The sequence below is a fragment of the Triplophysa rosa genome, linkage group LG9 (genome assembly GCF_024868665.1).
Source record: "Triplophysa rosa linkage group LG9, Trosa_1v2, whole genome shotgun sequence".
Taxonomy (NCBI): domain Eukaryota; kingdom Metazoa; phylum Chordata; class Actinopteri; order Cypriniformes; family Nemacheilidae; genus Triplophysa; species Triplophysa rosa.
The window spans coordinates 18,987,451-19,014,704 of record NC_079898.1 but is presented as its reverse complement, the minus strand read 5'-3'; the positions used below and the strand labels follow the sequence as shown (position 1 = coordinate 19,014,704).

The 27,254-nt window shown below is 37.9% G+C and overlaps 1 protein-coding gene across 2 annotated transcripts; it reads right to left on the bottom strand.

Annotated features, from left to right (window-relative positions):
- Positions 1-804: 804 nt before the first annotated feature.
- Positions 805-7,133, bottom strand: osr1 (odd-skipped related transcription factor 1). 2 transcript variants are annotated; one of them, XM_057343037.1, is made up of 3 exons: positions 6,881-7,133; positions 2,493-3,205; positions 805-1,798 (listed from the first exon to the last, which is right to left on the bottom strand). In XM_057343037.1, exons 2-3 carry the CDS (start codon positions 3,152-3,154, stop codon positions 1,666-1,668), a joined length of 795 nt encoding a protein of 264 aa, XP_057199020.1. In that variant the 5' UTR covers positions 3,155-3,205; positions 6,881-7,133; the 3' UTR covers positions 805-1,665. The 2 variants fall into 2 exon arrangements, with proteins under 2 accessions (XP_057199020.1, XP_057199021.1); XM_057343038.1 differs by having other exon boundaries at positions 2,493-3,202.
- Between the last annotated feature and the right edge of the window lie 20,121 nt (positions 7,134-27,254).

The window sequence follows — 27,254 nt, the reverse complement described above, 5'->3', positions numbered from 1 at the left end:
ACTTTATTAGTAATTATTCATATTTTATTTAAAAATAATAATTAAATCAAGTGATATATATGTAAATGGAATTGTTGTTATTTCTATCTGAGAATCATTTCTTAACACCGTATTACATCTCAAGATACAGTAAAACGACTCCGGGAGAAATTCTTAAACTTCTGCCTACTTCAGCCAAGGCAAATGATGTCAGAACTAAAGTAATCATGACAGTGCACGGAAACTCACATCATACACAAACCCACACACATGCCATACACACAAACACACACTTTAGAATTCCTGCAAACAAACCCAGGAGACATGCTCTGGTTGTAGAATAAGAGCTGCGACACAGATGTTGTGGAAGCGTTTGGCACTCTCCTCGTGTGTGTGGGTTCAAGTCTTGAGAAACTTTATTTCGGAAATGAACCAATTCATTTGGACCTATAAGAAACAGCCTGTGATGAACTTTTTATAGCAATGCTCCTCAAAGCCTGCCTGTTGTTTTCAAGTGATAATTCTGGAGCTTAAACATGCTACCTTGTTTAGATAGCATGTGTGCTGTGTTAAGCCACAGGATCTCTTTAGAAATCCTTTTTATCTCTTTAAACACTTTAACTTGTGAATTGTGTTTGCAGGTGTGGTTGTTTACACTCATCTCTATTAATATGTGTACTTTTGTACCCTCTGATGACACTGAATACACACATTTAAAGTGATTTAAAACTTGGATGAGGCAATTGGGTCGTTCGTCAGCATGCTAATGAAGACAGTGGCAGATGTCAGTTCCTGAGGCAAATATGAGTCAATCCCTGTCTTCAAATTATTATTTATTGATCATTTCAGTCAAGTGTGAAGCAGAGTGTTTATCCATGCTTATTGTTTCATATTAAATTATAGTTTAGGCTCTATTCCTCAATAAGATTTAATCTGTGTAATTTGGGGGGGGGGTTGTGTTACGAGAGCATTCTTTATTTAGGTTAGAGTCTGCATTCACTACCAAAAACAAGCTTTTGATAAGGAAACGACTATTTATTTTCAAAAATAAGTTTAAGGAATCCAGTGATATATGTAAATAATCAATAATCAGATTAAAGTGCCAAATATTAGTTACAATACAAAAGGGAATCTGTACAAAAGGAGGAATTACATAGTTTAAAGACGTCTTTGGATTTTTAAATGTGGTGCCGCTCCGGGCTCCCGTTAACTGCATAGGTTCTGAAGAGTTTGCCTTCATTAACACAACATCAACAATATCTGTAAAAACAATCACTGTTTACAAAAATAGTTCATTAAGAACGGAGCAGAGCAGATTAAGATCACATCTCACTGTAGCTGTACTCTTTGGTGTTGTTTCTTCAGGATTTCACCTGGGTTCTTTGCTAAACATAAATCGATCTGACATGCTTAAATCCATGTTCTAGCTGCTGCTGTGTCCATGACTTCTCATCCGGGATCTCCATTCTGTTGTATCAGTCAAACATTAAGGCATCATGGCTGTAGGCTGTAGAGTTATTGCTCTTCAAGATGATCTTTTGTCAGGTCTAATCCATCTTTGGTGTTATGCCATGTGCAGAAAGAGCCTCAGTCATCAAGTCTCTGTGGCTTTGGAATGACAATGTCTTTGGCTGGTGTCACTACTAGGTTTAGTTTTAATGTCCCCATCGATGGAGGCAGCTGCTCTCACTTTATCTTGGCTGGTTTAAGCTCTTTGACCTGCATGTGTAATGTTTTGTGGACAGCAAGTGTTCTGGACTGACAGAAACCCTTTCCGCACTCTTGGCATTTAAACGGCTTCTCTTTGGAATGGATGTACCTTTGGATAAAAAAGAGAGAAAAGGAGTGTAAATGGGTGTGGTTTTTTTAACGGACATGAACATTTTTTACAACGTACTTAACAGATTTTCTTTGTGATTAAATATGCTGAGCTTCGGTATCGCTGCCAAAAATGTGCTGTGAACTAGCAAGTGCGATAATTAGCTGCATTGTCATAACAAATCTTTGGGCAATACACATTAAAACGCAAACATGATGTATAACTTGTGATAATTATTATTCCGAAAAAGAGCCAAGATTGTATCATTACTAAAGAATTGTGCGATGATTTTATAGCATGTCTCAACTGCTTTCAATCATTCTTATAGCACTGGAATATCAAATTCCATAAATCACCAAAGCAGGTGTGGTTTATGAAAATAAAAACTGATTTGTTTGTCTGCACATCTTTTGTGCTTCAGGCTTTGTACGGCAAACCTCATTCCTTGACTTTACGTTAAAGTTGTTATTTCAATAACAAATGCACGAAGTATATTTTTTACTCCCTATTTTTCTCTACCTGGAACAAAGGGAGGGCATTACCGGATGCGTAATGAATAGTGAGGTCATGATCGCACAGGCAGTGAGGATTTTTGTGGGTGAGGCAGAGTTTCTGTTACTATAAGTATGATTTACTGCAACCTTGAATGAATAGGCGTGTAATTTAATGACTGGTCTCAGATCAGCGTCTTTACCTGTGGTCTCTTAGGTGGTCTTGCCTCCTGAAGGCCTTATGACAGATGTCACAAGTGTAGGGCCGCTCATCTGTGTGCGTGCGCTCGTGGATCAACAAGTTATAGGACTTGGTGAAGTGGCGGCCGCAGAACTTGCACACAAACTCCTTTTTCGTCTTGGACGGCAGTCGTCCTCGGCTGGGCTTTCTTTCTGGCGAGGAGAGCTTGGCCACATCCAGCAGGCACCCTAACGAGGGTGAACGCATGTGGCCGCCGTTAGTGCTCAGATCTTCTGCCTTCAGGGCGTCATCCTGCGTGGCAGCCGCTGCCAGGTTGGCAAAGTCAAAACGGGGTTTGTTCTTTGCAGATGCTCCGGTGCCTGGCCCGGGGGAATCCTGCTTGGTGGGCTGCACGAGGTGGGGGAACAGAGGAATCGAGGGTAGCGGAAAGCGGGCGTCCACCAGGCCAGGCAGCTTAGAGATGGTACAGCGTGGCAGAGTGAAAGGCGGGTAGCCCAGAGTCCACTGGTGCAGGTGGACAGCGTGGAGGGCGCTGAAACTGTAGATGCTGGGCATGTGGTCAGCAGGCAGATGCAGCCCGTTCGAGGTTTGAAGGAAGGAATAGTTTGCCAGCTGCAGAGAGGGATGAAGGGGCACTGGTGCTGGAAGTGTCTTACTGCCCATGACTGACGGATTGAGGATGTGGAGAATTCCAGGAATGGCAGGAAGTTTCTACTGGAGAGAAAGAAACAGAGAAATGAGCGGAGAGGAAACATCAGCTAATACTGTCATGACGGCTTCACGGGTTCAATCCAAACTGCTTCAAGTTTATTGCTTCCATCTGAACCCTGAGACTATTTCACAATAAACACAAAGTGTCAGGGTCTCTAAAATGCTACACCTGCAGTTGCACATGCTACATGAATGAAGTTCCATCGTATCGACACTATAATTTTTTACTTAAAAATACAAATATTTCAAGGGCCTTGCATACTAGAGTAACACCCCCCCCAAAAGAGAAAAAGAAACACCCACACCCACACCCACACACGTCAAGCCATAAATTGTACTCGTCAAGCGAGGCTTGACGAAAATGAACGCAAGCTGCCAGGTGAGTGAGTGTGATTATGCGTGTGTCTGCGTGTGCTCATGTACGCTTTTGGCGTAGGCGTCTTCTGCATGCCGAAAATATGCCCATGGCCAGGAAGACGAGAGAAAGACAGCAGGTGACATACCTGCCTCGACTGTTTAATCAGGTTGGATGAGAACAGACACAAAGCACAATAACTGCTCTTTGTCTCATCATGAACTATACGCGCGCGCTCGCACACATACACTCAAACAGGCTTGGTGTGTTTACAGTGTTACTCATTTCATCTGGAAGATTTTTTTCTTCCAGTTTTATAAGTACCACGTGAAACGCAAGGCTGTGTTGTGTGTTAGATTACTGTGAAAACAAAGCGCTACCATAAGGATTTCAGGTCATGATGGAGGGGTCAGGCAGGAGCTGCACGATTTGTACGAAATTTAAACAGTGGAATGGATAGTGTTTCGAAAGAAACAAAGAAAGAAAGAAAGCTTTTTAGTTAAAGAAACGTGTAGAACTGGTGACGATTAATGTGTGTATTTCGGTCTTGAATACTCAGGATGCGGTAAATAAAGAGTGAAATAGCTCTAATTAGTCTTTGTGAAGCTCAAAGCTCCCCGGGGATTTGGACGCTCTGATCATGGCGCAGAAGTAATTGACTTTTACTTACGGGGGTCATTAGAGGAGATCAGGACTCGCTGCCGAGAACAGACTCTAACTCTTAACCCTTTGAAGTCCACATACCTTTAAAATGAGCGACAGAGGGGAAATGTGTCACCTGAACTATCCGCTTAACCGTTAAATCTAACGCCAGTGGGGTATCCATCAGACACCATCATCATCTAGAAAACTTAGCCGTTCATACACTATGTGAAGTGAAACGTTATGTCTAGCCGGTGAAAAAATACTTTCGTTGGTAAAAAATAGATGTTACTAAACGAAGCGCATTTTGGTATACCTGACAAAACCCTTTTGCAGTATCGTGGGATTCCACAAATGCTTGGACATTTTTTCGGGACACTCTTACCTAATTAGACGGATTTGCCCCCCATGTCTGGATAAGTAGGATAAATCACACCAGATTTTGTCCCCCACGCCAGGAAGAATCAGCGTTGTGGGGCCAGAGACGTCTATCTCAGACAAGGTGATGAAAGGGTCTCAAAAATCACACCACAATTTGCTGAGTTCTGTTCCACCCCCACCCACCCAGTCACAACTTCTGTACCTTTTTTGAGTGCAGGGATGATTTTAGAAGAGAAATAACCGCCTCAAAATCAGTAACATATATTTGTGAATATTCAGTCAATTTTTGTGAATGTTTGTTAAAAAAAAACTTCTTTGCACCCCGTGTAAAAATACACACATGCGTCTGCCACCAACCGTCCTAAAAATAAGAGGCCTGTATTTTTTTTATGGCGCACTTATTTTGCATACATATTGATTGTGGTCTCTGTTAAAGGATCTTCTATCAATAACTTCCTTATCAATAACCGCGATTGCTCTAAAAGCTTTCATCAGTAGCTCATTCAGCACAGAGGTTATCAGTGTTTTATCTTTTAGACGCGCTCTCGGTAGGTGTGAATGTGCGCCTATCGCGCTTATGGAGATCACAGAGAAATCTCGACGTGTATTACAGGAATTAATCATGGTCTCGGGATCTATGCGTTAACGACGGGCCTTTGGTCAATTGTGCAACGATTATCAAGTAAGTGTATGTTTTCTTTTTATCCGCACAGCCCCCCGAAAGGATGTGATCACTTAACCCTGGAGAGAAGGAAACAAACCATTCATTAAACACCGTGGACAAACTGTTTACTAAATATACAAATATATTTAAGTATTCTGGCTAAGGCCTACCGGCTGTAGATGTGTGATGTAAAGGCCTACTAACAGCACAATAAACACAATCTTTTTTTTAGAATATTGTATATTATATTGTAAACAATAGCCACAATATATAGCACCAGATGCATCTTGACAGATCAAGATATTAAGCTGGTAAAACTGAAATATGTAAGCCCAAATATGAATATACTTATATTATTTTAATTTCCTTATCTTAAAACCATGTTCAGTGTAATATCGAAATTCGTTTTCTATCTAGAAATATAACAAAACTGCCAAATTGTGCGTAATGTTTTCTGAGCAGAAGCCTTTTTGTATCACATCGGCTGGGGGCATCCAATAGGTTACGTGGTAATTATTTTTTTTTGTTGACAAAACAAGTAAAGTAACTAGGCTACACTTAAACTTTTGTAACACATTAACATTTATTTATTCATATCATGACTAATTAAAAGCATTGGGTATTTAGAATAACGCTAGAAATACTGTGGCATGTTCGATGTGAAATTAAATCATGCAGCCCAAAATAAACACAATAATTTATAAATTCTTGAAATATATTTTCATAATATTAGAAAAAAATACGTACGTTACGAAAAAAACATATTTCGCTTTCTTGGTGTTAAATAGTTAAATGGGTAAAGATACATTTTTTTCCAAATAATTAAAATAAAGCAAAATATGTTATTTTTATTATTAGACGTTCTGCTGACTACATTATTTCTAAGAAGAGCGGGTACACTAAAAACTAACAAACGAATAACTGCCGATTTCTACTCTCCGAGCATCACTGCATGTGTGCGTTAATTCAAGGCATACACGACTTGAGACCACCGACCACACAAGGTCACTCGTGTTTTAGAGTTACAGGCTTGTGATAAAATCGAACGTCTGTAGTTAACGAATGCGTATTTGAACACATTTTATAACAATAAACTTTATATGGATAGACCAACATTGATCTTTACAGAGATGTTAAGGGTTTCCCTCAAGAATCTGGATTTCTCAGTCATATGAATCTGTGAATATTATGAGGAACCTCTACGCAGGGAAAACAATTTATTTCTGCAAACGAATATTTGAAATTCGTTTAAAACTAAATATTATCAACAAAAGTTTTGAAGGCGCGCTCGTCTTGAAGCATCCCACCTGTTGATCACCGACCAAACAGACCCCCATTGAAGCTTAACATTTCTTACACTGCAGTTACTTCTTTTACGCAACAAATTACTTAAATCATTGCATGACAATTATGTTGATAACTGATAAAAATAAGCTTTCAACAATTTAAGCATTCTCAAGTTGTAGTACACTTTACAAGAAATTTCTCGCGCAAATTCTTTGAAAGTGTAGTTGAACACCACATTTCTTCTTTACGCCTACTGCGGGAAATCATTGTCAATACACAGACTATTTCTTGCAAACTAACAAGAGTAAATGCTTGGTTTTACTATGAGAGTGTATGAGAATGTATTTACCAGTTCTTGGTGAAACAGGACGATCCACAGAATGATTTAGAGTCACTTAAGTCTCCTCACAGCGGCAGCAGCAAAAAGTTTTAAGTCAGTGCAAAAGTTTCAGACGCATCGGAGAAATGTTCGTCTTCCTCAGCATGTTCTCGCAGCAGAGACACGGGGAAACCCTCGAAGTTCGCACAGCTGTGCTCCAGCGGTTGTGCGCTGTGAGGATTTGGTTACTCGGGGTACAAACTCTCTCTTTCTTACTCTTGCTCTGTCTTGTGGTCCCAAAGTCAAACCGCCTCTTTATTGTAACCCAACCCGCGACGTCACACAGCCAAACCCCCAATACACTGAAGTGAAGTTTCCTCAGCACTGTATCTGCAGGCAGTTGTATGTCTGACTGGATGTTCAAATGGTAGTGCTAGATTACTTCGGCACCTACTATTATTGGACCTTATATCTGTTGTTGGGTCCTAGTAGTGATCGAGACAAATTTTTCTTCCCAGGTATAAAAAAAGAAGAAGTGAAGTTTCCTCCTGTACAGCAGCGCTCAACTCCAGAGGACCAAACCAGCACTAAAATATATAAATAGAAGGACCAAGTTCGCTGTATCTTTTATCCTGGCAATAAAGTTTACAAGTCCGACCAATTACAAGGTTCAATAGGCTATTTAAAAGAATGAAAGAAAAAAAACGAAGGCAAATTAAAAGTAATGTTTGGTAAATGTAATGTAATATTCATAAACTGAACAGCACAAAATTGTACTATAGCCTACTAATAATAACACTTAAAATAACATTAATAAAAAAACACAAACAAGTGCTTAACTTTTTTTGCACAAGAAACAAAACAGAAAATGAACGCTAACATGAAATCATAAAATAGAGAGTCAAGAAATTCTTGTTTAAAAAAAGCTTCTGTTCAAGGTAGGGGCCAGCAACAAATCAAGCGTCTCTTTGTATTAATTAAGGTAAATATACAGCTGTCACTTTTAACTTCGGCACTCTGCGAGAAAGAAATGAGAGACTGATTTTAAACGTCCCAAAACCATTAGTCAGTTTGTCACCCCCACCCAGTGAAGACAGATTAAGTGCACGAGCTTCATTTTCGTTACATAGAAAAGGTAAATGTGAGACTTCTCTTCGATACGAGTGAAGTGCATGGAAATTCTTGGTATAAACTTTTCCTCCTGGGGTCAAACACACCTTCGTTAGAGTAAACTGTGAAAGTGAAAAAACCTAGACGATCTTCTAATTGTGCAAAAAAAATTTAATTGTTGTTCAAAGCATGTGACATTTTCAGTATGTTTTTTTATTGTTTTTGTGTTAGTGGATTTATCTAAAACATTAACAGAAAAGAAGACTGTATTTTACTAAATAAATAAACTTCCAGACATTTATATACTGATTTGTTGACTGTGAGAATGTTTGTTGTTGTCACTCAGCATTTATTCCTCCGAGATGCTGGTAGCAGGTCCTTTGTGCGAGCAGCAGAGAGACGCGTTCCCTGATCTGAAGGACGCTTTGCGCATCCGTTAAGCGCTCAATACGCGCCACCTGGTGGCGAGACTGCGTACATTTACAATCCAACTACGGTGGAGGCGCTAGGAAAAAAAACTATTTTGAAAACTTTTGTTACTTTGTTCTTAATAATTCAGATGTAAATCCAACACTTTAGGTGATTAAAATCTGATCAGAGTTAGACCAAGACCAAGACTAAGCCGAACTCTAAGTAGAACAAAGTAGCCTATAAGAGCTGACTGAGCACCTGTGATGATTGACTCATACTGTTTATGATGTGTATGAAAAGCCTAACTACATACAAGTAAAAAACTATCAATAAAACTAGCATGTAAACAACTGAAATCAACTTTTGTCCCTTGGCTCAGGAAGAGTTGCACAGAGATACGTGAAGTGTTGAGTGAAAAGGCCAATGCAGTTTATCCCGGCTGAATTTGCTCTGTTGACTTTATGAGAAAATTCTGGCTGTCTGTGAGTCCATGTTGCATCACTGAGTGCGGCGCAATAGCCCTGACCTCAGGAAATTAATCAGCAAACCCTGCCACAGAAGCCGTGCGCCCACTCTTCCACTGCATATAATAAAAAACAGCAGTGAGACATCATTTACATTTTTGGAGGGAAAAAGAAAACAAACTGTAAAGAATAGACTCGGTGCGAGCGCAGGGTGTGCATGTTTGAAGCACGGCTCTAACACACAATTCACTTGGTGTTAACGTGCGCACACAAACACACCCGCACACATGGCTGACTAAAGATAAAAAGAACTGTTTACAGCTCACTTACATATTTCATCAAGGTTATTTACATCACTTTTGCTAATCTAAACACTTCAGCCACTGAAAGTTTAACATTTCAAAGTCAGTGAAGTGAGAGAGCTGCTCTCAAGGTCTGAACTACTGACGGCTGTCTAAATACAGGCCCTGCCTGTGTCTATCACATTCTGTGGTCTCCTGATGCATGCTCGCATTATAAAAGAGATTGTAAAACTTATACCGACTAGTACAGAGAGAGTTACAATAGACTTAATATACAATTTCATTTAATTACATAATACACTGTCTCTAAGACCACATGCTCTCCGTGACAGTCAAAATAATCTCTTCACAATTATTTTAGTAATATATAAACATCAATTCTTAGTCATTTCCTGTTTATATTCATAAGAAACACATTTTCTGCTATCACTGGCATGCAATGCATTATAATGTATATTTCCCCTATGATAAATGCAATCACAGCTGTTCATATATAAGAGAATGAAAGAGATGTATAGGGCTGGGTTGTGAGTCAGATGGATGGAATGGGGCTTGGTGCTTCTCCGGGAGGTAATCCAGCACGGCTTTACGTTCAAACTGAAACCGCAAAGCCATAACGAAGCCCCTTTAGGTCACTTATTCCTTCTACAAAAACAACAGGCTTTTAATAGCTAATGAAGAACAGAGGTGTAGCTTCTCTCGACCGCTCATGGTTACGTGAAACCGCTGTGTTTTTAGCTCAGATGGCTTTGTAGGTGATTGAGATAATTGAAAAAGCTCAGAGGCTCTTCTAATGCTTTACGGGCAAAAGGCTGTATTTAGACTTAGGAAGGATCATCTTTTGACAGCCCTCTCAATGGTGACACATGCCGCATGGCATTTATGGAGGAAATGATTATGTATTTTACAGAAAGACGCACAGAATCAGATTTAGCCTGTCATGCTCATGAACGCGATAAACGTGCATGTCAGTCATTTTGCATCAGCGTTCAGATCTCGGGTAATGTTTGTGTTTTCTAGGCATTGTGTGAAGTTAAGATTCTTTGAGAATGCATCAGACAAGTTTCCTGAAAAGGGTGTGAACTGAAGGCTTTACATTTCGCCTGTTTCAACTCAATCTGCATTTGCAAAGTTTTTGTTGAATAATTACAAACATACAGTCTGTGTTCAATTTATGAGCCCTGAGCTCTTATCCTAATCCTGCCCTATTGAGTTTCCTACCCCTGAGTCAAAGCCAACATTAGAACATCGATTAAGCATGAATAAAGTCATGGACTATTTTAAATTGATTATGTTATATAGTCTTCTTTCCAGAGAGACTTGTTTTACAAATCTAAATTCCTCAGAACGTGTTAAATATATTTTTTTGTGATATACCCTCACATTATAGGGAATCTATAAGTCTCCACTTGTGGCAAAATGTGCAAAAACATAATACATAACATTTTATTTTTATTATAAATAGCTATATGTCATTATGTAATGCATATTCAGTACATGTATATACAATACACAAGAAATAATGATTATAAAACCACATTTGCACCACTTTAAGTTTATGTTTGATAATTTGGCATTTAAACCACTAAACTGAATAATCAGGTCTAAAATCGCTGGCAAACACAGTTCGTCTGTATAGTTTTGTGTTTTGATAACACAAATCGGTAGCAATCGCCTATGTGTCAGATACATGCAATGAACCCTAGATTTTGAACATTTTCACCTTCATTTGTCATATATTGGATAAACAAGTTGTAGTCTACTAAATAAATGGCTTAACATAGTGGCCTTCTGTTATTTCTAGATTTAGATATTTGTCAAAATGTCATGACCGAAATGCACACAGTAAAGCCAAAAGCTTTTCTGCCGGCCAGCAGTTCAATAACAAAGTTGTTTCATGTTTGCTCCAGTATCTCGCTCTCTCCCTCTTGCTCTATGCTTCATCTTTACTGACTATGTAAAGAACAGAAAAAACATCAGTTGAAGCATCTGACCTTTTACAAAAATATCCGCAGGACTTCATGAAAACAAACTCTCTTGGGCTGAGGTCATTTTCTCTCCTGTCCAGCCTGAAAGGAGAGAGAGAGTGAGAGGTAAAGCGAGGAAGAACAAGAGAGAAACTGAGGGAGAGAGCTCGAAAGATAGATATGCAACACCCTCAGTCACTCATCTGACCTCTGTAGGGTCAGTGATAAATGTTTTTATCACGGCCGAGCAGAAATGTCAGCACGGGTCAGTCTCTGTGCGAGCTGAGGGAATGTTCTGTGCCAGAGATTGGCTGAATGCAGAACATTTCAATAAAGCTGTAAAATAACAGTGTTATCAGATTTTAAGCAAACGCGAGGGAATGAATGAAGCAACATTTTCATAAATTAAACAGCTGATGCTTTTAACAAAACACCCCTAGTTCCAGATTTATGCAAATGATCATAAAATGCTCAGTATAACATTTTACATCACATTTCTCATGAAAGATGTCTTTTTTATCTCAGCAGTAAAATAAATTGAAAGCAAATGTAAACATCTGCATGAGCCTTTGTCTCAGATGTTTCTCCTGATACAAGCATACAGAAATCTCACATATGTCTCCTAGAGTTTCAGAAGAGACCTCTAAACTCAAAAATAGGTTTGCCAAATCAATATTATTGAAGATGAACTCAAACGATAGTTCTTTATTTGTATAACTTAATACTGTTAATGTATTTATATAACCATTGTGTATCTATTTCTATTTCTCCTAAGAAATTTTAGAGAAAACATTTGAGACCAAGTTGATACCTAAATAAACAAATCTGGGAAATCCATCTAATCTCCCGAGCTACCTCTGAGCTATAAAAATCTCCTCTGGGTTGTGCAGTTTGGGAATGAGTTCAGAGATGATAACTGTCAACCAGACTCCAGTAGTCTCTCTATTCACACTGTAGTCTGTTTGTTTTCTAATCCAGAGTACGTAAATGCCAGATGAAAGAGTTAGGATTATCAAAACAGTTCACACACACTCATAAATATGGGTTAATAAATCAAGTTTAGGATGTTAGGGCTATGTCTGTGTTTAAAGGTAAGAAACATTTGACCATTTCTGTTCTGCCCACCCTCAGAGCCTCAAGAGAATTGTGATCTCTGATTTGTCAATTTTGAAACTCTATCCCTATTTATCTGAAACTGGCAATCTGTCTGTGTTAATGTATCTACCTTCCACTTTAGAAAGCCTGTTGTATGTGTACACATTTTACTTAAGACCATTAGGGAGATGATGAGCATTTCAGCTGTGCTTGGGAAAATTTAACAAATCCAGTGCACCTACCCCAGTCTCCAAATCCAGTTGAGTTTGGGTTTATAGGTGGCGATCGGTTCCTTTTTATCTGCAGATGATTATTGAAGACCTGCCGACGGACCGTCTGTCGGCAAAGTTCACAGAAATAATGTGAGGCTGACGGCTGCAGTTGAAAATTGAACAACTTCTTTCTAAAAATGAACGACAATAAGAGGTAAGGTTAATCAAATTTTCATTATTAAAATTAGTCCTACATACATTGTAAAAGAACAATTTGAGGACTTGATGTTTTCCAGATGTTACAACTACAAAGCGCTAACATTATCTTTAGCCAAAAGTGAAACATTTCAAAACTCACCTGTATGACTACATATTTTAAAGTCTGTACAAAATATACTGTTTGGACTTGGACGTTATAAATGTCCATTTGAAACCTCTCAGGGCCATTTTTTACAGTACATTTCGGCATGCATTGTTAACTATGGTGCCTCATAGCACTGTAAACACAGAGCAAGATCTGAAGAGACCAAGTAGTCTCTCAGCACATTTGATATAACTATGAGGTTTGGCTGTTGCATTTCAACAGATTTGTTTCTCCACCAAATATTATTTTTGCTCTGATATCATGATATTGGCTCTAAAATCCCTCCTCTGGGTGAGACCAGTGATAGCTGTTTCATGTCTTATTACCAACACAAAGTTGTTTCGACATATTTACGGCACACAAACAACAGTTAACAAATTGATTCATGTTCCATTATCTAGGGTTAGTTGTAACAACATTTAAGGGGTTAATGGCCTATTTGCACGCGTAACTTCCGCGTTTCACGTGAAGAACCATCGTCAGTTTCCGGTTGGGGAGACTTGAGCAGAGAGAAATGGGAAACTGAAAAATAGTTAAATTTAGCAGATGCTGTACATTGCAGTATTTCAAATACGGTATAGGGGTGTGACAATATATTGATATGGCGATGTATTGTTCTCCGTGCGATACGAGAATCGATACGCTGCGCCAAATATCGAAATTTTAACAAGACGCTCTAAACATATTTCCTATTTTATTTCTGCTTAAAAACATATTTCAACAAAGGGCTACTCTTTGATCTGAATCATTCTGATTATAGTATAAGAAGTTGCTTTAAACCCAGTTGTTTTGCTCAGGAAACGAAATGGATAAGTTAAATAACAACATTGCACTAGCCAGTTTGCACGAAATTGCTAAAGTCTTCGAATTAAGCTACTCTGTGTGCTCGTGCAAATGGATTAAACTTTCCCAAACTATCTTATGTTTACTGGCGCGTCAAAAGATACAAGCTCTGAAGATAAAACTCGCTTCTAAATGCTACATCCATCCTGCGCAGTCGGAAGCAAACGTCACCACCAGCAAACGGGCTTCCCAGTCCATAATGGCGGCAAAGTTGACGTACGATTCAGAAGTCAATGCGGCGTCTAGGCAGCAGGTGTACTTGGGTAAACCACGCGCGTCCACTTGTCATCTTGTTATTTTTGGGAAATGTGTAAATACTGATGAGACATAGTTTTAAATATGCAGATCAATATATAATATTTTTAAGTGCAAACATCCTTCCTGCCCTAGCGTATTTTCAATGGAGTGATGCGTGTTTTTAATTATTCGTTGAATTATTAGTTGGCCACACAGTGGTAAATCATCGCACTTGTCAGTTTTTACCGGAAACAGAAACATCAAAGGCTTCACGAATGTGATGTTTTTTACTGACACTAGGTGGCGAATTGCGACAGGCGTATACAAAATTTGACGGTAAAACCTATAAACTGTAAACATGTAATTTTTTTTCTGGATGAAGATTTCATAATCCAGCATGGTGATTTTAGATGAGGTCTACAATAAATGGGCTGTTAAATGGGTATTTTTCGCTATTATTTAAAGCGTCTGTCTGAATTAAATTACTAGTAGTGAGTAGAATTCATTTTTCAGTCATTTATCAAGTTCTGTTTTACCCATCCTCATTTTCACAAGTTCTTAAGAACGGTCTTGCGCAATCTTATTGTGAAACCTTGTTGATAATGTTAGAGAGCAAGTGCTAAATAAATTTGTTGCGGTGAGTTTGACAACTGCCCTCTCGCTTGTTCATTCACATGTCGTGTTGTAGGCTGGTGGGATTAACAGACATGTGGAATACATGTTCAGAGCCCACTGAATAGATTTGTCACAGATTTGTTTGACTTGCACCGCTCAGAATAGCATGTCTGTGAGCTCACGAAATGTGAGAATTCTCTTATGCACTATTGAAAATTCTCTCTTCCTCTTTGCTTTTATTTAGCAAAATGACCTACAAGCACAGGGGACTTTTAAACGCAGAACATACGTTTTATTGAGACATTTCCAACATTTCTCTTTTCCTTCCTTTCCTACTTTGTCACCTTGGCATGGTTTCAAAGTAACCTGAGATCCATCGTTTTAAATGATGTTTTATTAAATTGGTGTTTTGCATCAGTTGTTCCGAGGTCCTTACTTGTGAAATGACGAAAAGCGTTTCTCTAGAGTGCAGCTACAATGGGAAATTGCATGATATCATGAGGCCTCATTAGAAACACACATTTGCGTGTTGGTGGGGGGATTCAAAGCAAATAGGATTTAATTTAGCTATCAGTAAATCAGAAACACTATGTTAAGAAAAACATTACAGAGAAAGGTTTCTGAAAGGGCCTTCTATTCTATTCAAATCAGCTACTCAGTACATCTAATTAGGCCATTTTCTATATAAACAGACTATATATTGTAAAATGCATTACATATGCATAGAGGTTTGGGAAAGCAGAGCAAGTAAAGAAAGTGTCATTAAGAAAAATTTAAGAAAAAGACAAAACATGGAGTAATCGTTTATTCAAAATAAGGTCTTCGTCTATCAAAAGTTTTGTATTTTTTAAGACAGACATGACCTCATAAATCATTTTACTTTCAACAGACGTCAGGCAGCAACTATTAGGTGTGTAAAAATGGGTCTTAATAGGTGGTTCATACGGAATAAGACCAAGCCCCAAACAATCTCACTCTTAATACATGACAGGAACGCAGAGTTCTCACGGCACACTTTCCATTTTCCCCTTTCAATCGTTCGTTCTTTCCGTTTTCTTTAGTTCTTTTGGTAACACTTTATTTTACAGTGCCCTTGTTACACATGTTACAAGTATTTACTATAGTATTTACTATAAATTATGCATAATTACATGTAACTAACCCTGAACCAAACCCTAATCCTATAGTAAGTACATGAAGTTACTTTTTATTACTCAGTACTTAAATGTATAATTACACTGTAACACGGGCACTGTAAAATAAAGTGTAACCGTTCTTTTAAACTGGACAGTTTAGCAATAAACACAAAAATCATGAGGGATAATATTTTGAAAAAACAGTGAGAAGGAGCTCTTGAATATATTTTTACGACTTTAAGTATATCTTTTGTATTATGTCATGTAGATGTTCAGTTCTTGGTAATATATTTGGATATGGGTGTAATGCTTGAGTGGATAACTTAGGTTTGGAATTTAAATCCTGCATATACATCACTCTTGCAGAACCCGTTCGAGCAGCACCTGCATGCTTTGGAATTCATCACAGTGGAATGAAGTCAGATACCAGGTCAGAGCTGTCCTAACATTTCCTCTGTTCTAAAACATGTTACGGAGACAGTGTTCCAAGAGAACCGCTATGCTTCTGACATGAAACCTGTTTACAAGTGTAAGCAAATACCTTCTTTTGGACAAATTGCACATATTTTTACCTTAGATTAAAGTCCCAGTGAAATAAAAAATAATTACTATTTTTTTCTTGAAATATTGCAGCGTTTTATTGTAAATAGCTTACGAATGTGGTTCCTTCTCTTTTTAAAATTCATGTGCCTTCATAATCTTCCGTTAAAATCTGAAAATGCACTTCCGCCCTGCAGTGACTATCCCTCTTAAATGACGTAAATTAGCTTGTGAGTTACCAGTATAGATTCTTAACCACTAGGCTACACCACCCTCCAAAGAGTATGTAAACTCAGATCATCAAAGGTCTGATGGTGTGTGTGTGCGTGTGTGTCCGCAGAACTTGGCATCCATGTATAAAATTAAAAATGATTACACTGCTGGCAATAGCAATGCTTGTAAATCACGTTTGGATGCTCTTATGTGCCCAGTTACCAGATGAGAAACAAGGAGCTTGGTGTGGTATGGTTATGCATTAGAAACGCTAAATGATAACTCAGCCACTGACAGACACAAATAAGTATACACATTCGCGTATCATAAATATAATTTTCAAATAAACCTGATTATAGATACAATAAAACCCTAACTCAAAGTCAAACTCTACATCTAAAAGAAAACTGCGTTTTGCTTTTTTAAAAGAGAAAGTACAATGAAAATCACCATGTGTGTGCTGGTATGCTTTAAAGTCTGATGAAGAGCATATAATATGTGTGTCCTTCAGTGTGATGTAGTGCGTACAGTACATATGTATGCCTGTACAGTCTGCTGTGTTTGATGTAGCGTGTGTTCTACCTGTGGAGAGTGTGTGTAGTAATCAGTCCCATCTGTAAGGGCTCAGTCAGTAGCCAGATTGATGTCAGGCAGTGCACACACACACAGACACGCTTTCTCTCAATGTGCAACAAAGCTTTAGTGTTGTGCATGAGAGTTTTTTCTTTGAGTGTGTGTGCAGGTGCATGGGTTGAACAGGATCCATCAGCTGTGCCAGTGTAAACAGGTCCCATGTGCACTAAGAGATCAGTATCAGTTATCTGAAGGAAGTGGCATTTAACTTTAAACTCAGAAACAGTGAGTAATGACACAGTGGAGTTGAATATGTTTGGAATTAGAGAGAATGTGGGCAGGGGGTGTGGGGTAACTTGTCAGTATGTATAAAGCACCTTCAGATGTAGCTGTGATCTTTTATTTCAGTTTATTACATCATAGGACTTTTTTTTCGTTTCTTTAGTTCTAGTTAGTTTTACAAACCTGTTTACCATTTGATCCTAATATAATTTGCCTACTGATGTTCTAAAGTAACAGCATATAGACACACATATAAAGTTGCCATAAAAGTATTCAAACACTTAAAGGAACAGTCCACCCAAAAATGCAAATTCTGTTCTGATGAACAAAGAGAAAGATATTTGGAAGAATGCTTGTAACCAAACTGCTCGAAGGTGAGTAAGTGATGACAGAATTTTTGGGTGAACTGTCCCTTTAAGCCACTTTTTAATGCAATAATCAACTTTTAATCAACTGTGTGACGAGGGAGGCGGGACGAGAGCGGTGAGAGAACAAAGCGAGACCGGTGTAATGCACAGCTGACACTCGCGCCACCGGCCTCGCTTCTTTCTCTCACCGCTCTCGTCCCGCCTCCCTCATCACAAACTGTTCCCAAGGCCATTTTAAATGTAGTTTTAGTAAATTGCATTAAATAGAAATCTTCTATTAAAAAAGACTTAAAAATCTTAAAATAAACTCACCATGATTACATATGTGAATACTTCTTCCATTTTCTAATCTGTTTGCTTGCTTTCATGATCACTAGGACTTTAGACTTAAACAGCCGGGAATTTTACTGTCCGTGGATATTCTTTCACATAAAGCCTTTTTTCTTCACTCTATAATTGTAGAGCCATTGAATCGCGTAAGACGTCCTTTCCTGAAGGCGACTGTACTGGTTTTAAGTTTCATGTCCAAATGTGTGAGGAGTGAATTTATTAAGCCATAGACGGGTTTCAGACATTCCTTCTGGTGTGACTAGAAAGAGGGACACGGGAAGGAAAGAAAGAAGAACCGCTTTGTGGTTAATCTAAGAAAGATTAGTGAATATTTGAGGGATGATTATTGTGCAATTGAGTGGAAGTTTGAACAGCTTTACGGTGGGAATGTCCACAGTAACTTGGGGCTGCTGCCCAAGAGCCCTGACCTGGGATCAGATTACTTTCCCTACGTTTCCTCTTTTTACAATTAAATATCAGAAGCAGCAGATGATATAAAACGTCTTTCAAAACATCATTTATTTTTTGTTGTTGTGGTTTTTCTCCTCAGATGTAAAACTCAAAAAGCACAAACAATTTTAAGGAACTCAATAAGCGCGTATTTCCTGAACAGACTCTTTCTGTCTGCGCTACTTTCCCTGTTCACTTCTGCATGAGTTCTGGGAGTTTATGGGTTTACATTAGAGCAGAATTCATGGACTACAGACACTCATAAAAGTGACAGTGTGCAGTACGGCCATATAAACTCTTACAAGCTCAACTGTACTAAGGCTCTCAGCTACCGGGGTCGATTTAAGAAAACCCCCTTCTCTGCCCCTCTCTCTCTCTCTCTCTCTCTCTCTCTCTCGTGGTGTTTACTTTACATGCCTAGGGCTGAAATATGGGAGGGAAAATAATTGAAAGCAAAGTAATTTATTAGCTGTGTTCTCCCGTTCTTTGCAAATGCCAGTGCAATAAGTAGCAGCTAATGTAGATGGGGGAGGCGGAGGGGTTCGGGGGGCTACAGTGCTGACGGATGACTGCAGCTATGCTCCGAAACATTCCTGTGTTACGGCCGAACCCTAGAGAACTGTATTCTGGTCCAGTGCATTCCAATGCTGTGTCGCATCCACACATAAAACAAATGTATCCAAAAACAGCCCTCCTCCCTGTCTCGCTCTCTCTCTCCCCATGAAACTTCTTTTCTTCTCCTCCTTTTTCTTGTTTTGTTTCTATTTGTTTCTATTGTCTATCCTTCGGTTTGGTGCTGGCATTTGTTACTCTACAAGTGTACCATCTCAGCAGGGAGAAAGGGCTTCTGGAAACATCTGCATCGCACACAACCAAAGTATGAAGAATTTGCTTCGTACGTGATGTCTAGCGGTGGGGATCTGTCCAGAACTTTCACATTTGTAAGAGAATTAAATAGAAACATCATTAAAGGAACAACCAAAAGCGCAAAAGAGGAACGTGCAAGTGATGGCAGAGAGTGAGGCAAGACAATATTACAGTTATAATGAGCGCCATTATCTTCCAAAGGGAACAGCGCGAGAGAACACGGATGAGTTAGGGGAAAGAACATCGCGAACTCTCCATCTCATTAAGGATGTTGTAACAAACGCCGGTTGTCTCAAATCACATATACACACCTAAATGAAATTCTGCCAAACTAGATCTAGGCTTCAGAAACCATTTCATGAAGTCAAGTTTTTAAATAGTCAGAAGTAAAACACGTTTGGCTTGCTGTTCACAATGGAGGGCTTAAGCACTTGACATGAGATTTGAATGGACTACTTAGTTAACAAATATTATACATTTAAAACATAAAGGAGACGAGAAGAAATAGGGTTGGTGTCATTTTTGTGCGTTTATGCCTGAAGAATTGATACAGGTGTGATGTAAGGAGTTGTATAACAATTTTATATCTCAGTTTCTCATAGATAGCAATGTTGTTAATCTTTTTTATGTCTCTAATTCTTTCCATGATCAAAACTCTCAAATTGTGCTCTTATCCACGTTCATTTTATATTTTCTGTGTCACAAATTGTAGATGATTTCACCGGACGTTATCGGTCTGGCTTGTGGCTAGTAATATAACAATTTATTTAACATTTAATTTATATTACTATTAATTAAATAATAAATGTTTTATTGTATTATTATTATTATATTAAATTAAATTAAAACTACTCAGCAGTTATTAAGTCTTTTTGGAGTTCTACTGGAATATTAAGTTTGGGCCACATAACGTTTTTTTTTTTTTTGCTGCTGAAACATTATTTTTACAAAAATAATAAAAAAATCGTGTCGTTTTTAATTCTCTAAAAGTTGTTTAGAGGGGTCATGTGAGACAAATTTATATCCTATTTTAAAGGAAGAACTCCCTCTGAGAAATTACATTTTTATCTGGCTATACCCTTGTGCTTCATCAAACTTTTGTTTAAGTCCACTTAAATCAGGTAATGCAAATAATGCATGAATATTTTCCAAAGAGAACAATACAGATGTTGCATTTGCAGTTTAATTTATATGCTTTGTGAGTTATCTAGCTCAGCAATTACTGTAATATGGGTCCAATCTGGTATGTAAGGTTGAACAGGAAGAATCTTCATGTTCTGGACTTTTACACCTGGGCTGAATAAAAAAGACACATTCTTTGATTTAGGATCTCTTGATTTTGCCAAGACTAACAGATCACATTTTTGCCGTAATTCCTTCTCTGCTACAACAGGTCCTGAAAGCTGGACCTGGATTTCATTCAGATTTCTTTAGTGTCGCATAGCAAGCGAGTGCAGTAAATCTAGCCCGAAGTGGAAGGCTTGTTATTCCTCCCATCTCCAAAATAAATGAGCTCACTAATTAATAGCAAGAGGAAATTGTGTAAATCCTGTGCTGTTGTCTCGCTTCAGAGACAGAACAGCATGCATCCAACCAACAGAGAGCTTACAACATCCATGCCTACACACACAAACACGCACGGGGGGTGAAGATGAGCCAGAGGTTTAGAAGGAGAGAGGGTAGAATTGCATCCAACTGTGAGGTTCGTGAGGAAATATCTATAACCCATAACCTAAACTGTGACAGACACAAACGCATTCTAAAACACACAACGCTGAGCTCATTTTGAAGGTCTAATGAAGCCATTTGCTCCAGAATTATCTTGGGGACTTGCTTGTAATATTATCTGAAATCTGTCCTAACTCATGTTTGGCCTGGAGTGATATTCAAATGTTCAATTTATAATCATCATAATAGGTGCTTGTGTGTCTTCTCTTGCCTCCAGGTAACAAAAACATTCCCATATTGTTCTGTGGCGAATTTGCTCATATGTTTATAAACAAAAAGTTATTGCCGTGCATGTGGCTCTGATTCAGCCTTCACGGACTGCAGCGCTCGACTGTCAATCCAGAATCTGTGTTTACATTATCGACATGTTATCCAATCTAACTTTTCTTTACTGATTTATATTTTTAAGGTTTTTACCAAGACAGAAAATCTCTCCACCCAAATCCCCCCTGTGCCTTTTGCAAACTCCATCACAGCAACAAGAATGTCAGCAAAGATGTTTACAAGAGACCCTCAACACTTGAAAGATAATTTGGTTTAAGGATAATCTCCCTGTGGAGGCGTGAGGTATTTCAAATGAACTTTTGATTCTCTAACATTTCAGAAACTCCTTGTGAGAGATTTTACAAATAAATTCTAATAGGATAGAGTCGCATTTGAGGCTCCCATAAGGAGCTGCTTTAAACTATAAACTTGAATAATACAGTAAAAGGAATGCTGGACTGTTTTGTTTTAAATTAGATTAGATTCAACCTTGCTGTCATTGTGCAGAGTATAGAGCCAATGAAATGCAGTTAGCATTAAGAGGTGCGAATTGTCATATGTATAAATGTACATACATTGGGGCATCGCTATATTTTGCCCATATAATAAACTGTTTTATTAGATTAGTGCAAAGTTTCAGTGAATTATCTCGTCCAAATTTAAAAGTAAAAAGGGATTTTACAGAGTACTTAGTTAAATGGCCAGTGAACATTGCCAATAGCAATAGCAAAGTTTTCTAGAGGTTTTTTGGAAATAGTGTGATTACGTTTTTCGTGAAAAAATCGTTAAATTATTATCATTTCAGATAAGTTGAGTACTTGAATCATTTCCTCGTCATGTTTTATAAGATACGATTTTCTGTTCTGTTCTTTTCTGATAGCAAATAGTTTCTATCCCTCAAAGGAACATTACACAACATTACAAATATTGTAAAAACACTAAACACTTGAACATGAACATTTATGTTTAAACTGGTTTCTAATAACTCTTCATGAGATAATTTATCTCTCATTTAGTGGCCACAACTAATTGCTGTTTTACCGTGGTTTGTTATTGCTGGTTAAAGAAAGTCAGCCCTGTTGTTGTGACCTGTAGTGAACTCTGCTTGTTCCCAGGCAGTAGCAGTTGAAGTTTGGGGTCAGACTGACATTACAAATATCATAAAACTGTCTGCTTTTCCTGTCTGAGGAACAGTCTGTCAGTCTGAAAAGTGTGTGTGGTCTCTGAAGCTTTGCATCATGTAGGACAATCCTAAGAGAGATGCAGTGAGCTCATATTGTGTGGGGAGAGATAAGTGCAGGTGTTTCTAAACACATTGAAGCATTATGAGTGAACACACACACACATTGTGGTGAGGAGTGAAAGCAAACATCAAGAATGCATGCTTCTCTGAGAGAGCTTTATAAGTTGTGGACATTGTTTCCTAAAAATCGGCCTAAAATATGTGCGCTGTGTCTTAAAATTGTCAGTCTTTAAACTGTGTTTTTTTTTACAGAAAAGATTAGTATGTGTAGTAAGCCGTTGTCATGCTGGTGGTGTACTGTATGTTGTGCAACGATTGAATCTTTATAGCATCTTCAGTCTTATGCAATTGAATAACCTGTTCCTTGCAATAGATGTACAGTAAGTGACAGTCATATAAACAAATTTAAAGATTTACAGGCTTTTTTGTCTTTTGCTGTGCTAATGGAAAAACCAGCAGCTTCAAAAATCGCTTAAAGCACTTTATGTGACAAATTATAAAATAAATGATCTACTGAAACAAAACAAGGGCCTGATTCTTTAAAATCTTTACCAGACTCAGAAATTGAAGTTAGCATACATAACTCAAATGCCTGCTTGTAAAGACTGTGTGTGTGCTGACACAAATAAATGGACATTCAAACACATTAAATCTTCCAAACTACTGTGCATATGACTAATGATCATTAATGAGAATCTACTCTTTTATAAACATACACACAGCCAGCATTTTTGAAATCTTTAACAGATGTGAATACTTTTGCTACTGTCTGACCAATAACGCACCCTCTGATTAGTGTGAGTCACAACCAAACGTGTTTCATGGTGCTGCCTATACTGTATGTAGTCATTAGAAAAAATAATTAGTAAAATCCACACAAATATAGAGGAAAAATGTATTGCTCAGAGGTTTCCTCTTTCATATCAAAAGGGAATTAATGGAGTTCTCAGTTATATTTTGTTTTATTCTCCCTTTAATTATAAATGTTGACAATTGAAATCAAGCATATACAGCAATAAAATAATGTGGATGGCATAGCGAAAAAAATCAAATTCTGGAAGAACTGCATGAGAAAAGTTCTCTGACTTAAGAAATCTCTGACTTCTCCGAGTCTCATTGCTGTCGAGGAGAAACAATTGAAAGCTGATTTGTGATTTTTCTTTTCTATGAATATGAGCAAATGCGGTCTGTTGAGAACTGACAGACATCTTGAATAAATTTAGTGTCGACGTAGCCTATGAGATAGCTTAAACTTCTTTTGGAAATCATGACAAGAATACATTGGTTTTGTTCAAGTGATCCTTTAGACCAGATTTCACAAGAAAGCAAAGGGTCACATTCTTCCGTTCTCTTTCATTTTGAACAAGACCAGACAGCAATGCATCCCTCATGTGTCATTTTGAAAACAAAATATTGAAATGACAATGTCCATGCGCACAACCCTCATCTCTATTCCAAATTTAGCATCTCTGAGAATTAAGAACACAAAAATGAAGTCATTGCTTAATTTATGAGGGCCTCCTGCTCAATCCATGTGTTTTGAGTTGCGTTTGGAAGCCATCTTGTGAATTCCTCTTTGGTAATGGGGATTACGAGGGCACAGCTAATGTAAACAATGCCTGAATTCCTCCATCCGATCTGGATGATGTCGCAGTTCATCTCTGGTCACAGCGAGGCTGCAGATGAAACGGTAATCTGCAAGATCGGCACCGGGAATATGTTGACCGCCACATGGGTCGTTTTTCTGTCGCCCTCTAAAAAAGCATCTGTCCTAACTGAAAAAAAAGTCAAGATGGTACATGTTCCAAACAAAGCTGTTTGTAATGGAAACAAAGCAGCATTCTTTCCTTAAATATTTGAATACACAAGCACAGAATGCTTTATGGAAACTCAACTGCCAAACTGAAACAAACAGATGATGTTTTCTGGGATTTCAAGAGTGAGCTCATCTGATCCTTGAATAGAAGTGATGAATTGCTCATTTTCTTCTGCTGTTACAGTCACATTCAGTTTGACATCGTTTTTGACAGCTCCTCTCAATTCATCTCCACACTTCTGCATCGGTGGAGTTTGACGCTCTAGCCAGGTGTTTAACTTACTGTCCAGCTCACAGTGGGCAATTTTCCGCATTATTGCAATCAATGAGATAATTGAGGAGGTTGAGATGTTTGCCCTATCTGCAAATAGCTCCAATCAATGACTGCGCTTCAATTGGGCCAATTAAAGAAATTGTGGTAACATGAGACAGATGGAGAGGGAGCTTATGGGCTGAGTTCATGCTGCCTTTAGCATCCTCAGGTTTTCCAGATTTAGCTTTGGCTACTGGTGGGTAGAGAAATACGGCCACGGAAAATTTTAAAAGACCGTTCCAACTTTTTATTTCAGATCAGGATTTCTAGAAGTATTGTGGCCATTCTAGTCCAGTGTCTGTTGAATTTAAACAAAATCAAACCTCATGTACAAGAATTACTGTTGTATTGCTTAATGAACTTGTTTTCTTTGTAGTATTTGAGGTCTGAAAAAAACAGAGCATCTTTCTGTAATTTTGACCTTTTCTGCAAATAAATGCAAATAGAAACAATTTTTTTTTTTTTAAGTTGGGAGAAATATTGTTAGTAGTTCACAGAATAAAAAAAATCATTTTACCTAAATCATTTTACCTAACACATACTTATAAATAGTACATTTTAAAATCAGAAAAGGGGTCTCTGAAATGGTCTCTTAATTTTTTCCGTTGCTGTATAACCGTGCTTTATTTAACTGAAAAACAAAAATTTTGTAAATGGATGTTTTTGAAATAAATGATGGCACCAAATATTGAAGAAAAAGCAGCCAATAAGATATGAGCATAAAGGACTCATTTAATAATGTTTAAAAATGTATCCAAGGAGACCCTAGTCTTCATATATAACATATTTAAATCGATGTGGATGTGGTTTGTGCATTTATAACATTCTTTACTGCTCATTTTCTTCACAGATCTCCAGTTGACATTTCACTAACAGAAGCCAGGATGACTGATTGGATTTTTTCGCACTCCTGGACGAAGGTAAAATCACACCGCAGTTCTACAAACACACTTGTGCAAAATTACAGTATTCATTTCTGCTCGTTGATAATTAGGCTAGTTTGCGTTTACATTCCTGTTTGTATAATCTGTTGAAATAAGCATTAAAACAGTCGTGCTTCCCTGTAAATGTTCTAGGCGCTAGCAGCTGCGCTCTGCCTCAGTGTTCCTGTGAACTGGGGATTCTGTTTGATGTGATTTTACCACAGGAATTACTGGGGTCTGTGGCTGCACAGGGCTCATCCACAGTATATAAAATAATCTGACAATCCAGAATTCCAGAGCTGGTGGTGGTTAGTGTGAAACCAACACTTTAAATATAATCTCTCACTCAGCTCTCCTCCACAGATGGGCAGATGAACGTGTGCCAGGATTACTTCACGTGTGAGGAGGTATGGAAGAACAAATATCAACGTGTATAAAAAAAAATTCCCTCTGAGGTTTAATCAAAACAAAGAAGGAAATATTAGTATGACAGTTTAACAGTCATTCGTACAATCTGTCAAACCCACATCCAAACTCACCTAATGGGCTTTTGATGAACGTTTGTTAACACTCAGTAAAACTGTTCATGTAGGCGGTAAAGCAAACAATCTCGGGTGGTTGTGTATACCTGAGATCAGTCTTTGAACTTAAGATCATCATGAGTAGAGTCGGTGGTCTTTCTTTCCCATGCGGCCTCAGCTTGACTGGAGCCCTCGCTGAAGATTCACTGGTTGAATTCAAGCTGTTCCTCCAGTTTTCATTATGGCTGTTTCATAACGAAGTGCCTGCTGATTTATGTCATTCTGAAGAAACATGTGAAACGCCGCTGTGCTTCTCCTCTGAGTGAAGATCCGCTCAATAATTCCAAACAGAGCTGAATTTATATTCAAGAACACCATGAGTATATTATAGCTAACATCAGTAGATCGCAGAACGTTTCTGAACTGTTTTTGCTCTTACTTCTGACCATCTGGAGTCAGGGTCATTTTTAATGTATGAAGTCAGTTCTTCTCTAGTTTACGCAGGTGCCCTGCAGAGTCACCGCAAGTGTAGTTTGTAACTATGGATATGTTCCATAAGTCTGAACATTTTATGTCGCTGGAGTTTTGGCCGATTTGACGGATAACTGTGTGTTTACATTTTTGACAAAAAGGTCAAATGCCCTTTCATTTATAAGTACTGTAGATTTGGATAAAAGCGTCTGCTGAATGAAAAATGTTTAATGTTTGATGGATACAGTCTTTTGCTCATAGTGTGCTTGTGTAATCTTTCTTCAAAATAAAATTGCACCTAGTTTGACATTTGTTAAGTTTGATAATGCAAAGACATTCATATAAATTTGATGTTATGTTATGTTTTATTTGTATTTATACAAGACCACAAGAAAGTGAATTTAAAAAAGGTTATTTTTAGGTGTTTTACTGCCACCTAAAAAGTCTCTCTCTCTCTCTCTCTTTCTACAAACGGTTAATTATTTTTTATTTATAATTTAAAATAGCATAAGAGCTATTATTTATTTATATGTTTATTATTTATTATTATTTATATTTCAACAATAAACACATTTATGGTTTATTTGTCAATTACACACACACACACACACACACACATATACAGTATATATACAGTGCCCTCCAGTATTATTGGCACCCTTAGTAAATATGAGCAAAGAAGGCTGTAAAAATAAATCTGCATTGTTTCTCCTTTTGATCTTTTAGTAAAATAATCTACAGTGTTC

Coding starts and splice junctions, on each gene's coding strand:
- osr1 (XM_057343037.1), bottom strand. CDS start 3,154: ATGGGCAGTAAGACACTTCCAGCACCAGTGCCCCTTCATCCCTCTCTG. Junction 1,799..2,492: donor GACCACCTAAGAGACCACAG/GTAAAGACGCTG, acceptor TTTTATCCAAAG/GTACATCCATTCCAAAGAGA.